General features: G+C 38.9%; 3 protein-coding genes and 1 long non-coding RNA gene across 8 annotated transcripts; 2 read left to right on the top strand and 2 right to left on the bottom strand.

Moving 5' to 3' along the window:
* Window positions 1-825: 825 nt before the first annotated feature.
* LOC109546908 (protein FAM50 homolog) lies at window positions 826-4,285 on the top strand. 2 transcript variants are annotated; one of them, XM_048667470.1, is made up of 7 exons: window positions 826-921; window positions 2,713-2,973; window positions 3,033-3,197; window positions 3,257-3,444; window positions 3,501-3,619; window positions 3,691-3,845; window positions 3,903-4,285. In XM_048667470.1, exons 2-7 carry the CDS (start codon window positions 2,794-2,796, stop codon window positions 4,125-4,127), a joined length of 1,032 nt encoding a protein of 343 aa, XP_048523427.1. In that variant the 5' UTR covers window positions 826-921; window positions 2,713-2,793; the 3' UTR covers window positions 4,128-4,285. The 2 variants fall into 2 exon arrangements, with proteins under 2 accessions (XP_048523427.1, XP_019773640.1); XM_019918081.2 differs by lacking the exon at window positions 826-921 and adding an exon at window positions 2,465-2,656.
* LOC125504873 lies at window positions 1,878-2,440 on the bottom strand. The gene is made up of 2 exons (XR_007281758.1): window positions 2,086-2,440; window positions 1,878-2,029 (listed from the first exon to the last, which is right to left on the bottom strand). It is a non-coding gene; the product is annotated as an uncharacterized LOC125504873 (long non-coding RNA).
* A 305-nt stretch (window positions 4,286-4,590) lies between the features above and the next one.
* Window positions 4,591-7,751, top strand: LOC109546907 (serine/threonine-protein phosphatase 5). The gene is made up of 9 exons (XM_019918080.2): window positions 4,591-4,854; window positions 5,499-5,740; window positions 5,797-5,944; window positions 6,003-6,124; window positions 6,187-6,457; window positions 6,509-6,651; window positions 6,710-7,017; window positions 7,212-7,293; window positions 7,393-7,751. The coding sequence occupies exons 1-9, from the start codon at window positions 4,761-4,763 to the stop codon at window positions 7,453-7,455; spliced, it is 1,473 nt and encodes a 490-aa protein (XP_019773639.2). The 5' UTR covers window positions 4,591-4,760; the 3' UTR covers window positions 7,456-7,751.
* An 80-nt stretch (window positions 7,752-7,831) lies between these two features.
* Window positions 7,832-13,301, bottom strand: LOC109546906 (claspin). Of its 4 annotated transcripts, none has more exons than XM_019918079.2 (19): window positions 13,005-13,301; window positions 12,349-12,938; window positions 12,066-12,236; window positions 11,782-12,011; window positions 11,457-11,725; window positions 10,890-11,400; window positions 10,615-10,829; window positions 10,417-10,559; window positions 10,106-10,361; window positions 9,910-10,055; window positions 9,744-9,857; window positions 9,501-9,690; window positions 9,232-9,441; window positions 9,041-9,172; window positions 8,808-8,985; window positions 8,641-8,756; window positions 8,309-8,586; window positions 8,092-8,250; window positions 7,832-8,040 (listed from the first exon to the last, which is right to left on the bottom strand). In XM_019918079.2, the coding sequence occupies exons 1-19, from the start codon at window positions 13,165-13,167 to the stop codon at window positions 7,912-7,914; spliced, it is 4,200 nt and encodes a 1,399-aa protein (XP_019773638.2). In that variant the 5' UTR covers window positions 13,168-13,301; the 3' UTR covers window positions 7,832-7,911. The 4 variants fall into 4 exon arrangements, with proteins under 4 accessions (XP_019773638.2, XP_019773637.2, XP_048523405.1 ...); XM_019918078.2 differs by having other exon boundaries at window positions 12,349-12,620; window positions 12,672-13,300; XM_048667448.1 differs by lacking the exons at window positions 12,349-12,938; window positions 13,005-13,301 and having other exon boundaries at window positions 11,782-12,019; window positions 12,066-12,149.
* Window positions 13,302-13,501: the final 200 nt, after the last annotated feature.

Genomic DNA, 13,501 nt, shown 5'->3' with positions numbered 1-13,501 from the left:
TGATGTAAAAACGAGCGTTCTTGCTCATTTTGCTTCCGAGAAACATGCAAAACGGGACGGAAAACATGAAATTTTGCAATAATCTTACGCCACCCCTGCACAAAACGACGATAATTTTTCTCATTTCATAGACAACAGAAGACTGTATTTTTTCGACAAAGTTCCCCCACCCGAATTTAAAGCTGGATCCGCCCCTGAACAAACCAACTTGATAAACTGTGCTAAGAATTACATGATGCGCCGCTATGGAAATGATGTTAAATAGCATTTTTTTAAGTGTATGGAGCTTATTTTTAATATAAATTCTCGATCCAAATAGAATTTTATTTTTATTGTTCAAATATTTGACGTTCAATTTTATTACTTGTAAGCAAAGCGCCGATATTTACTTGAAATATTTTTCTTTCTTTCATTTTATTTTTCTTGAATTAAATTGAAACAAAATAGCAAACTAAGAAGGGATACTAAAAAATTACTGGTGTATGGAGACTTTTTTACAGACTGTACACGCATACGGTTGGCGTCACATAAAAGTAGACGACTCCTAAAGGCAATTTTTCCCGCTTTTGGTAAATCAGGCTTTGTGAAATTCGTCATATATATGTCACAAACTTGTTTTAATTTGACAATTTAATTAATCGCTTTATAAATTGTGCTCTTTGGAGCTCCAAATCTCTCAAGTACCTACTAGTTTTGCTGACCATTAATGCACTTCGATTAATGTAATTATTCGAGGTTTTTTAAATACTTTTGAATGTGCCATTTTGCTAATGGAAAAAAAATTGATTTGTTAGTATTGTCATTTTTTACGCAGGTAGATCGAGGTAGAAAGTCAGATTTACACAACATCTATTCAATCGTGTAATTTTATGTGACGCCGACTGTATACAAATGTGTTTTCAGTGTTTGCGTTACATTACAGTAAGTACAATGTCCTTAAACAAACTCTTGACTTCCTCTGCTTCTTCCATGGTCAATTCGTTTTGGGTTTTTCTAACCATTGTAAATTTGCTTTTCGATCTTTTTCTGTGATCCTTGGCGTTGTGCCTTCGTAGTGTCATAAATTGAAACGTTTTAAATTTGCATTTCATGCACTGAAATTGTTCGTACATGCCATGCTCAGTTCTAAGATGTTTTTGGACTAAACTGCGAGTCCTGAAAACGGTTATTTTAATTATACATTATGTATATTATATTATTAGCGGATGTGTGTAAGCAACAACAGTCATTATTTCTAATACAGTTGCCTACCTGCTTTTGTAATGGCAGACAGAGCACTGGTTTTTATGCATTTTCAACTCATGCCTTTGTAAAGAATGCTTGTAACTGGTCTTAAAATCGCACTGAGAATGAAAGCAAGTTAAGTTCTGCATATCTTCATGAATGGAAATGTGACGTCTCAAATTCAATGCATAACATGATGCGAAGGAACAAAAAGGGCAGTTCAACTTAACTGTGAAATGAAAATGTCTATACAGATGTGGAAGGGTATCTATACCTGTACCTTTTTGCATATGATAAAATTCTATGTGTTTCTTCAATTGTTGCTTGTGGTCGGTCTGGAAATTGCACAAATAGCACAAATGAATTAATCTGGTATCTTCGCTGAATGTGGTATGTGTGGTCAACATGTGCATTATGTAATGTTTTTTATTCGGCATGATAACGGTGCATTGACTGCAGGAATATGAAACTTCCTCTTTTTGCCGTTGAACAATATCGTACATTATTTGATCCAATTTGCTTCTTGGCTCGATCTCAAGCCATCCTTTCTTATTGTCTGAACTGTCCACTTCCCTGTAATTAAATAATTTCTTTTAGTATTTTAAGTTAAATAGCAAAACATTCAGGTCATCAGATAAAATTAATAAAACTGCTTTCCAAAAAGCGAAGCCGCGTTTATTCTCTATAGGTAAATGTGAATACAGAGAGTCGACAGTCACTAAATACATTTCGAAAGTGAACAGAAGCAAATGTACAATGTCGGCGGCAAAGGTCTCCACTCACTTCCCATGTACGGCTTAATTTTCTAAAAAACATAACATTAGATTTACAGTTAATTGGTATACGAATGTGGAACAATACAAAACAGACCGAAGAAACATTACCATATTTATTGAGCACTGTCACTGAGTGAAAACACTTCTTTACAGGAGGCTGGTTTTATTGGCACACAAGTTAGCTTCTAATTCACTCACATAACACCATAGAACAAGGCTTATTAGGCATAACACTGAAACCCCATAATGATCATCATTTCATACTCAGAGTAAATAGTATACTATTTCTCTGAAAGGGGGATATTTTGTGGTCTCTGCTGCCAGTTGAGAAGTGGCGGATAGAGTTCGCCACCATAGAGTAAGTAAAATAATTTTAAAAAATAAAAAATATTTTACTTTCTCTATGGTTCGCCACACTTTGCTTAACGTAACCTCAAACTAACTTGCGCACATCAGCTGTGCACATCAGTTTGTCAGTTGTCTTCATCTATGGCGCACATCATTTAACATCATTAAACAACGAGTCAAGTTAGCATATATGCGTTAGTCTCAGTATTCATTATAAGCTTTGTTCTATGTTCTATGGTGACAGACTACTCACTATTCTTTATCTATCTATCTATCCATTTAGATCTATGGTTCATCTTAAGTCGAAGGTATTAGGTCTACGGTTATGTATAGGGCATAGATTTACTAGGTCCACTTGTTTTAGGTTAATTAGGTTATAATAAATAGTAGTGCTCTAAATTCAGCACGCCAGGAATTTCTAAGCGATTTCTTTGAAGCCAACAATATGGCTCATTATAAAGGAGCAGCGAGTGAAGCAGGCAGGGCCATGCAACTGATGAAAAAACGTGAGAAGGAAATGCAGGATTTGGAAATACGCAAAAAGAAAATCGAGGAAGACTTGCGAATCAACAATATCGAAACCAAGTTTGCAGCTCACTATGATGCCGTCGAACAACAGCTCAAAGTAATAAACCGATTAATAGTTGATCTAAGTGGTTTTTTATATATTTTTTGTTGGTTCAGAGCTCTACCATCGGTTTGGTTACGTTGGATGAAATGAAAGCGAAACAGGAGAATATTATGAAGGAAAGGGAGAAGAAACTGGCGCAGAAGCAAGCGGAAAAAGAACGGGAACGACTGAGGCAAATAGAGGCCAAACAAGCAGAAAAGAATAGACAAAAGAAACAAGTAAATAACTGACCAAATTTCCAACTAGCGTATAACAAAGCAACTAGCTGTTGTTCTAGATTCAAGCGTTATCATTTACATTGGATGACGATGAAGCAGCTGAAGCAGATACTGAGAGTGAAAAATCATTTAAACGGTCTTCTGAAGAAGTAGCGCATATTAATTTGAAGAAAGTGAAAAAGGACCCAATGGCAGATACTAGTTTTTTGCCAGATAGAGAAAGAGAGGAGGAAGAGAATCGGCTGAGGTACATATGAGCAAAGTGTTGTAGTTTAAATGTAGAGTGTAGCAGGGAATTTTTAGGGAGGAATTGCGGCAAGAGTGGGTGGATCAACAGCAGAAACTCAAGGAAGAAGAGATTGACATCACGTTCAGTTACTGGGATGGATCTGGACACAGAAGAACTGTACGAGTAAAAAAAGGTATGAAAGGTTGAAATTCGCTGACTTGATCGGCTGAATTAACAAAACATTTTACCTATGGTTATTTCCAGGGAACTCCATTTATCAATTTCTGCAAAAAGTATTGGAGCTGCTCAGAAAAGAATTCTCTGAACTAAAGACTGTTATGGCTGACCAACTGATGTATGTTAAAGAAGATTTGATACTACCGCATCATTACACATTCTATGATTTTATAGTCATGAAGGTAATACACTGCGCATTGACATAGAATAAATCATTGGTTAATATCAACTGTTTGCAGGCTAGGGGAAAGAGCGGCCCTCTTTTCCAGTTTGATGTACATGATGATGTGCGACTAGTAAGCGACGCCTCCATTGAAAAAGAAGAAAGCCACGCTGGAAAAGTGCTTATGCGCAGTTGGTACGAACGCAATAAACACATTTTTCCGGCTAGTCGATGGGAGCCGTATGACCCTACAAAGACCTACAACAAGTATACGGTGTCTGACAAAAATAAAAAACAATAATTGTGCTTCCTGTTTCTAATTGTTCGGTTAGTTTTAAGGTGCGTTTGATTGTCCTTTAACATGATATTTCACTTAAAAATGATCGTGCGAAAGGGAGGAAAATACTGTTTATGCAATTTACCAGAGTACACGGCGGGTCAAATATATTTGTATGTTTATATTGTCTGTGTACATTTTTCAGTTTGCATTGATACTCATCAGAGGCACATCACGGAAGTATAATTTATATTTTAGTCCGCAGAATATCCAAAGGTCCAAACTGGCAATGTTATAAATTTACATATTAACATTTGTTTAGGTTTGTATTCTTAAATTTTATAAAACTGTCCTTAATTATATTGAAATTCAATCTTTGCAACTGCAGTCTCCTAGCTGCATTGGTCACGTTTCCACATAACATCCCTAGGGCATGTTCTGTGCACTTACCGTCCGAGCTTCTTCTTTTAAGGAGCTTCTAACCTCATTTGCTACCAACCCCTAGAGGTAGCACAAAAAATTCCCAAAAGCATAGCGAAACGTCAAATTTCCAAGGGTCAAAATCATGCATCGCGCTTGAATTTTCATTTTTTAGTTTGTAGAACATTTAAAATACCCATTTTTCTTTTGCAAAGTTGAAAATAGACACTTTTTACCATGAGTACCGACACAAAGGATACACCATCGGTATCACCCGAAGACGTAGAATTGGCCGAAACATTCAAAAACGAGGCAAACGAGTATTTCAAAAGTAAGTTTTCAGGATTTTACTATTTTATCGAGTTATTAACGCGTTATATTCTAAAATTTAGAATTGGGACGTTGGGTTTTAATGGGTAAAGCACTTTTTGGTGTTTGATATTTGTTTAACCTGCATTTCCACAGGGGTAGGCTGGGAGCAGTTTTCTGGAAAAGTACCAACTTTCGGCTGCTGTTTAAGGCAATTCAAGTCATGTGTGAAGCTGGGCCCAAATAACCCCTTCATTGTTTTTTTTTATTTCATTTCTATCCTCATTCTTTGTAGTCTAAGGTTTTAACTCATCGAGTCACTTGGTCCCAAGTCCTTAAAGGTCGCTTTTGCCTTAATAATATTCATTACGGTCCAAATGCGCAGCCATCAACAGAAGATATCGTTTTTCTAACAATAAACACAAAGCAAAAGTGAGCCTAAAATTCGTAAGAAACTTTCACTAATCTGCTAAATTACTGTGCTCTTTGTATGAGAATCCTACTGCCGTCTATTGTAGAGATATCACTCAGAATATCTCGTCGTTCAACAAAGCTGTAAACCAGAAATACATGTGAAATATTTTTGACTCACTCTACCAATAAGTTGCAAAAACCATTCCTGTTTATTGAAATATCTAGAGCCAAAAGTTTGCATGATTTTTTTAGAACAGAGCTACAATGCTGCCATTGAACTATACACGAAAGCAATCGAAAAGAATCCAAATGTGCCCGTTTATTATTCGAATCGAAGTTTTGCCTACTTGAAGACTGAATGTTTCGGGTACGCGCTGAATGATGCCACCAAGTCGATCGAACTCGATCCGACGTACGTGAAAGGTTTCTATAGAAGAGCTGACGCCCATATGTCTATGGGCAAGTGGAAGTTGGCTCAAAAGGACTATGAATATGTAAGTGGCCCGCTTTTGAAGCCCTACATTTAGAAATGTCTGTGCTTGTTTGGCAGGTAACCAAAGTAAGACCAAACGATAAAGACGCCAAACTTAAGTTAAATGAATGCAGCAAGGTGGTGAAAAAGTTGGCCTTCGAAAAAGCCATCTCAGTAGAAGATAAAAAGAAATTTATAGCTGACACGATAAATTTGGATGCTATGAGTGAGTTCCTAATCCCATTGGTAGTGCACTGCAGTAACTGATCATATTTTTCTAATAGCAATTGAAGATAATTATTCGGGCCCCCAGCTTGAAGATGGCAAAGTTACCGAACAATTCATGAAGGAATTGATGCAGTTGTACAAAGATCAAGGAACGTTGCATAGGAAATTTGCGTTTAAGGTGCGAAGCATACAAATTTATCCCTCAAAGATCTCCCGTTAATAGCATGGGTTGTTTTTCAGATTCTGTTAGACATCAAAAAGTATTTCATGGCTCAGCCGTCCCTGGTAGACGTGACAATCCCCGATAAAGAAAAGTTTACTGTATGCGGCGATATACACGGTCAATTCTATGACTTGATGAATATTTTCGAACTTAACGGGTTGCCCTCGAAGACCAATCCCTACTTGTTCAATGGAGACTTTGTAGATCGAGGCTCGTTTTCCGTTGAATGTATTTTCACATTATTTGGATACAAATTGCTGTACCCCGACCACTTTTACATGTCCAGAGGTAAGGAATTGTGTAACAATTGTGCAAGCCACAATATTGCATGGGTTTCAGGCAACCACGAAAGCGCCACGATGAATCAAATGTACGGCTTCGATGGCGAAGTGAAGTTCAAATACAATGCTCAAATGGCCGAGTTATTTACCGAAGTATACAACTGGCTGCCTTTAGCTCATTGCTTAAACAAGCGAGTACTTGTAAGGACAGTTCGGGCTTTCTATGTAAACCAGTGATTAAGGGGATGCTTTTTTCCAGGTGATGCACGGAGGGCTATTTTCCCGCGATGATGTTACACTAGATGAAATTAGGACTATCGAGAGAAACCGACAGCCGCCCGATGAGGGCCCCATGTGTGAATTGTTATGGTCCGATCCACAGCCCCAAGATGGGCGCGCGCCCAGCAAACGGGGCGTAGGATGCCAGTTCGGACCCGATGTTACTCACGCGTTTATCAAACTGAATAAGCTGGATTACATTATTCGAAGCCATGAAGTGAAGGACTCGGGGTACGAGGTTGCTCATGAGGGGCGGTGCATCACAGTGTTTTCGGCTCCAAACTATTGGTAAGTTTGGGTTAGGCCTGATGAAAATTACTATTAACTTTTCGACACACACACGAACTTGATACTCGATGCGTGAATTCAACACTACTTTTGTGCAATTTAAATTTTTTCAAGCGGTTTGCGTTTCTCTGGCTTTAAGCAGGCGGTGGGAATTGATAGTAGAACACGTATAATTAAATACTATCTTCTTGCAGTGATACCATGGGAAACAAGGGCGCTTTTATAAATCTAACTGGTGAAAGTATGGTTCCTAAATACATTGTCTACGACGCGGTGGTAAGTACCTTTGAATGGCCTCTTTACGGTTGGCACTTCTTAAGTAAAATTTATGAAAAAACATGTTTACTTCAAATTTCATTTTTTTATAACTTGTAGCCACACCCTGACGTAAGGCCCATGATGTACTCCACCAATTCATTGATGTATCGACTCTGCTAGTACCTGCTAGTACCTGCTATTTAAGCGTAGTCTAATTTATAGTCGGATTATCAATCAATCAATTTTCTACACACACATATTAGGGTAATTGAATAATTAGTGAATATTAAAATTTCAGAACTTAAATTTCCAATTTGTTGGTGATGTCAATAAGTTTGTGTTATACTTGCCATCGCAAGTAGCTCTTTATTTACACAAACTGAAAATTGCGTTTTCTCCCATCATTAATTATTATTATTATTATTATTATCATATAGAACTTGCATTGAACAATTACACGATATATATCCGTTTAATTTTGATATATCGTCCCATTTTTGATAGTGTATATTTTAATAAAACCTAGATTTAAACCCGCAAATCACAAACCCTTCAGTTCTTCGCGCCAACGCAGCGGCCATCGTAAAAAGCATCTATTCGCAAGTTATCAACAAAAACAATTGTATAAAAATAAGGCTAAAAATTGAACAACTTCCTCGATCTTTCCGGTTTATCGAGCTTTTTAACCGCTGGGCTCAGATCGGTATTCAATCTCAGTTTTTTCAGCAGACGTGGAGTACCTTCGGCAGCTTTTCGCTTTTTTCCCTATCGAATTAATTTGTCAGGAACTCCCTCAAATGAGATGCTTCAACTTACCGTTGTGGAAGACGATGATGCATCAGCAGAAACTCTTTGAAACAGGAAGTGTTTCGTGGTTTTTTTGGAATGAATGTCGACCTCTGTAACTACTTTAGTAAATTTAGCCACTCGGTTCAAAACCTGGTCGCTTCTGTTCAGAAATGACCCTCGTTTGTTCTGAGGAAATTTCTCTTGTTAGTTAATTGTTCATCACGTACAACAGGCATCAATTTACCTGGATGTTAAAAGGTGTGTTCTTGAAGGGGCTCTTATCAGCTTTGGTTTTTTCTACTGGAGCGGTATTTTGCGAATTTTGGCTCTTTTGCAGGATTTTTTGACCGATTTGCAGCAGCTGGCCGTTGCCTAAAAAGTCTACATCCAGATTCCTCTGCTGCTGTTGTTTCAGGAACATTTCTCTTTCATGCCTCTTTTTGCGCCACTGTTCTTCGCTTTCTTCCTCGTCAAAGAAAATGTCGTCGTCCTGTTTGTTCTCGACTCGCTCATCAGCTAAATCTGAAACCGTGATTATTAGTCTAAATTATAGCACTTGTTGCTTCTTAAACACACCAATATTCTTCCATTTAAACTGCCTCTGCCGTCCAGTCCCATGCATTTCCCCGTCTTCCAGCAAAAGTTCTTGCAGCAGCTTCACTTCGCGAGTATCGTCGTCCAGCATTCGCCGCCTGAAAACGAAGCTTTAAATAAATCAAATATTTTTTTCATCTTCCTCTTACATGTGGATCTTCTCCAAGTCCGATTTGACTTGTTCCTCGTCAAAGGTTTCCGTGTCTCCCAGTTCGAATTCCAACTTGTCCATGTCTTTTTCGTCCTCATCTTCGCTGCCCCATTCAGATTCGGACAGCTCGGCTTCAGCCTCCACAAAGTCTTTGAGTTTAAATTTTTGCGGCTTTCCTATAGAGGCAAATTCTAAATTTTCACCAGAAATTACAATCAAGGCGCGAATTACCTGCTTCGCTTATTTCAATTTCATTTTCTTCGGAGTCATACGCAACATCTTGCTCATTGTCAGATTCAACGTTGTCATGCAAATCAATCTTCTCTTCGTCTTCGTTTAGTCCATCTTCGGAACTGTCATCATCTGAGAAGCCACAGCATATGGGTGTTTTTTTTTAAATAAAAACCTTCAAAAGTACCCACCTGAGAACTGAATTCTCTTTTGGTTCTTTCTCTTTTTAAGCCCGGCGCCTACGGTTTCCCCATCATCATCAGAATCGATTACTCCTCCGCCACTGACTTCTTTGTTTTCCGGAACTGTACTTGCTTGATTTACTGGGGAGTCAAACTTTTTCTTAAAGAGTTCCAGCTCTTCTTCATCCAGCAACTGAGAAATAATCATATCTTCTTGGCCTGTTGGAATTGCTTAGATGTTAAAGGAAATTGATAATTAGGAACTGTTGTTTACTCGCCTAACGATTTAAATTCGCCGCTTTGGGCTTCTTTGAATTCGTCCACTTTCCCCGTCGACTCCGTAGACTCGATCGGAGTTATTCCGGTAAATTGTCCAGAACAAATATTGAGTAAATCCTGAGTATTAGGCGGTTCTTCAGCCGATGGCCCCTGAACATTTAAGCTGAACTCTTGCGTGTTTAGTGAACCCTGAAATAGACTTACTCAAAACATGTTTTGCGTCACAAAACCCTAGTTTTTACCTGGGAGTCCAATATGTCTGTATCGGAAAACAGTTTTTTCTGTTTGACCGATCGTCCATTCTGCAGGTCTAAGGGCATTTTAAACGGTGACATAAATGCCTCCTTCTTGTTGCTCTGGAAGTGAAAAGTCTTCTTTGTCTTAAAATACAAGCAATTCATTTCATACCTTGGAGATGGACGCCAAATTTTGAATACTGGTTAGAAAAGAGATCGGCGTTAGAAATTCAGTGATGGATTTTCCTTGACTCACTGCAGCCTTAACAGGAGTCTCAACTTGCGGAGGTTGATGAGAAGGAATATCATCTTCGTCGGCTAAAAACGTTCGCATTATTTGAATCGTTCGAAGTAGAGATTTTACGTACCGGTAATGGTAGAGTCTAACTGGACATTGGTAAGTGATTTCTGGGCCACAGAGTCGTTGAACAGGTCTTCTTCTTCAGAATCTGAGTCTGTAGGTTTGAGAATTCGTTTTAGCACCTTTCTCTGCTCTGGTTCGTGGATATCCTCTGAAGTTCCGGGCTCACTTACGACTTCTTCCTGGTCTTCGACGGCGTTATTTTCGAATCCTTCTTTGACCGACTCATCCTCTTCTTCTTCATCATCATCAGTAACATCAGCCTAGAAGGAATATTTTATAAACGTTTGCTCTTAAAAAGCCCTTAGTTTCTTTCACCTCTTCGTCCAGGAAATCCGACTTTTTTCTGGATTTTTCTCTCATATCTACATCGTCTTCTAGATCTTCGTCAGTTTCCTCCTCGTCAGTCATTTCAGTCTCCTCTTCATCGTCGTCTAAAACGTCTTCTTCATTTTCTTGGCCTTCAAAATTAACCAAACTATATCAAATTTATCAGGGAAATGTACTGCTCTAAACCTTCAGAAGTGAGGGCTCCTGCTCTTAAACCTTTGGCTGCTTTCTGTTGCCACAGTTCCGCTTTCTTTTGCTGCATTTGGTTTTGTAAGTCCACCTTCAACTTGTGCAACTTTGCTCCTGGTTTCTCCTCAACCACTAAATCTTCTTCGTCGCTGTCCACGTTCACTGCTACTTCTTCTTTGCGAATGTCGCCCCCTCTCTCTACAGACACTATGCTGAAATCGTATTAAACTTAGGGCTTCTAATTATTACAAAGGTTGATGTTGGTAACTTACCTCAACTTGACTTTGTGTTGGTTACGATTCTTTTTTGTCGATGAAACGTGTTTGGCAAATCGCTCCATCAATTCCACGAATTGGTTTGGCTTGGTCACTGAATTCAAATCTATTAAATCGTCATGCTCCCCACTTAGCTTAGGAGTGTCGTTGGCTAATTTCTCTTTCAGCAACTCGAGTGCCGATTTTGCCGGACATGGCGGTGCAAGCTCTTTCGAATCGACTGTTTCGCCGGAATGGGCAAAATTTTCTATTTCCCTGTCTATTTCCGTGAAAGAAAAAGTGGGTGCTTTTTCAGATCCTGAAGAGTCTGGCTTGCCCAGCTCCACCTCGGTGGAGGTGTTTGGGTCTTCTATGGACGAATCCAAGGTAAAATCGTATGTTTCGGAGGCCCTTTTCTGAGCTTGAATTGAGTTGGATTCGGATATGGTAGCATTTGATTGGTCTTGCTGGTTCATTGGTTCATTAAGGGATAATTCGTTGGGTTGTTCCTCAGTTTCCAACTGGGCTTCTGAAAACCGGACGCGAAGCCTTGAAGAGAGTACCTTTTTGCTTTGGAGTACTTACCTGTGTGTGAAATAGGTTCAGTGGATGTCTCTGGTTCGACTTCGTTATTAGATGTTTGTAAATCTGCTCCATTACGGTTTTGAACCTGTACAGGGTCTTCCTGAATTGCGCTTTCCGAGTTGTTAGCAGTGGCTTCATTAGAAGCCGGCTTTTGTTCATTGTCGGTTGCAATGTGATTTCCTTCAACTGATTCAGACTCCTCATTATCGGATTCACTTTCAGATCTGTAAAACTCTTTAACTTCTTTCTCTCGTTCTTTCAGTTTAATCCTAAAATCCCGAAAAACTTTAGGCATCACTCGTCACTGTTTCAAAGGTGGGCTTACGATATTAATTCCAGTTGATCGTTAGTCATTTTGATTGCTATGGAAGGAGCAGTGCGCTTGGCTTGTTCAGGCAATGCCCGTGAAAGTTTCGGTCTCCTGGATAAAAATTCCTTTAGACTGCGGGTCTTCGGCTTATGGTAGGGGAGTGATATGGTCCGCTCCCTCAACATCCTCTGAGATTCTGATTGGATCTGTTTTCGCTGCTCAGCAGCATCTTTTACAGTGGTTACCTGTTGAACTTGAGCTGATTAAAACGTGGCGTTCGGTCGTACATATATAGTTACTTTTTTCGGGAAGTTCTCCCGATCTTTTTCAAATTGCCTTTGTAGCCTGATTTTCGCAGATTTGCCACTGGTTTGCTGAGTTGGCTCTTTTTCAGATAAGGAGTAATCTTGTTTGGAAGGCATTTGTTCATCGTGGCTTTCTGAATCGCACAACAGCGCCAGCGCTGAATTCTGAAAATTGTAGCTGGTTTTAAAAATCCATATAAGTCTTGCTATATGTATAATTCTATTTCACCTATCATGCTAAATTTATAATTCTTATAGTTTCCGGTACTGTACTTACATGCTGTTTCCCCTTTGTTTCTGATACAATTTCCCCATTACTAGAATTAGTGGAGAAAACAGATGCAGCATCATCGTCTTCAGTTAATAAATTATCGGCCATAACTTCTGGAGGTTCAGTCGCCATTTGTTCTTCAGAATTACTATCATTATCACTGTCAACACGACCAATTATCCTGCTTTTACGTTTACGCTTTGATGTGCAGTTCACTTCTTTACAGTGATCAGCACTAACTTCCTCCTCCTTCTCCTTATTATCACTATCACTATCATCTAAAATCAGACCAGATCTGTGTTGTATTGAAACGTGTGCCAAAGACTCGCCTTCATTGGCTCCAGGCCTATTGCCTTTGGCATCTGAGCAGCGAAACTCAGAACCATCATAGTCTTGGACCGATCGTGTGTATTCTTCAACTTCTTGCGTTCTAGATAGTTCTTCTAGCTCACTATCACTTTCTAGAATAGTAATTCGTCTGATCTTACGTCTAACTCTTGAAGTGCTGTTCACTTTTTCACTGTTGATACTCTTAGCTCTATCGCTACCAGTATCGTCTAATAATGGGCCAGATATGGGTTTGTCTAAAACGTGTTCTAAAGGTGCAAGTTTATTGGCCTCAACCCTATTTTTCTCGGTGATTTCTGAGCGCTTTGACTCAATACTAATTCCTAAACTGCCTTCTGGGCCCGATAATCCGTCAGGTACACATGGCTCAATGTTTTGGGGTGCCATTGGACTAGATGGAATACTGCCATTATTTTCCTGAATCCCTAAACCAACTGATGGCTCATCCATGCTTCGAAGACTATTAGGAAGATCCATAAGACTTTAGTCAGCTAAGAACTGTGTAATTACAAATTACAACTAATAAGAAGTAAACAGAAACACTACAATGGCATCGCTTTTTTTGAGGTTGGGTCTTTCAATCAGCGTCTGTCAAAGAACGGCAGGCACAGAACATACCTCCTAGGGAGATCTTTTTTGGATGTCAGGTTAATGGATGGTTCTGGTCTTTGAATATAAAACTAACTCTCGCTATATGTAATTATGTTATCCATACACATACCTAAATATGTATCCGCATTAGTAATTGTACTAAATTAATGAATTTGTTTTGTTACTTTGAATTAGGTATATGTTTAATTTCTGAATTTTT

Source organism: Dendroctonus ponderosae, unplaced genomic scaffold (assembly GCF_020466585.1).
Source record: "Dendroctonus ponderosae isolate FM_Combo_2020 unplaced genomic scaffold, Dpon_F_20191213v2 Dpon_F_20191213_6, whole genome shotgun sequence".
Classification (NCBI taxonomy): domain Eukaryota; kingdom Metazoa; phylum Arthropoda; class Insecta; order Coleoptera; family Curculionidae; genus Dendroctonus; species Dendroctonus ponderosae.
Note: the sequence above shows the minus strand (reverse complement) of the source record. Positions and strands in the feature narration are given on the sequence as shown.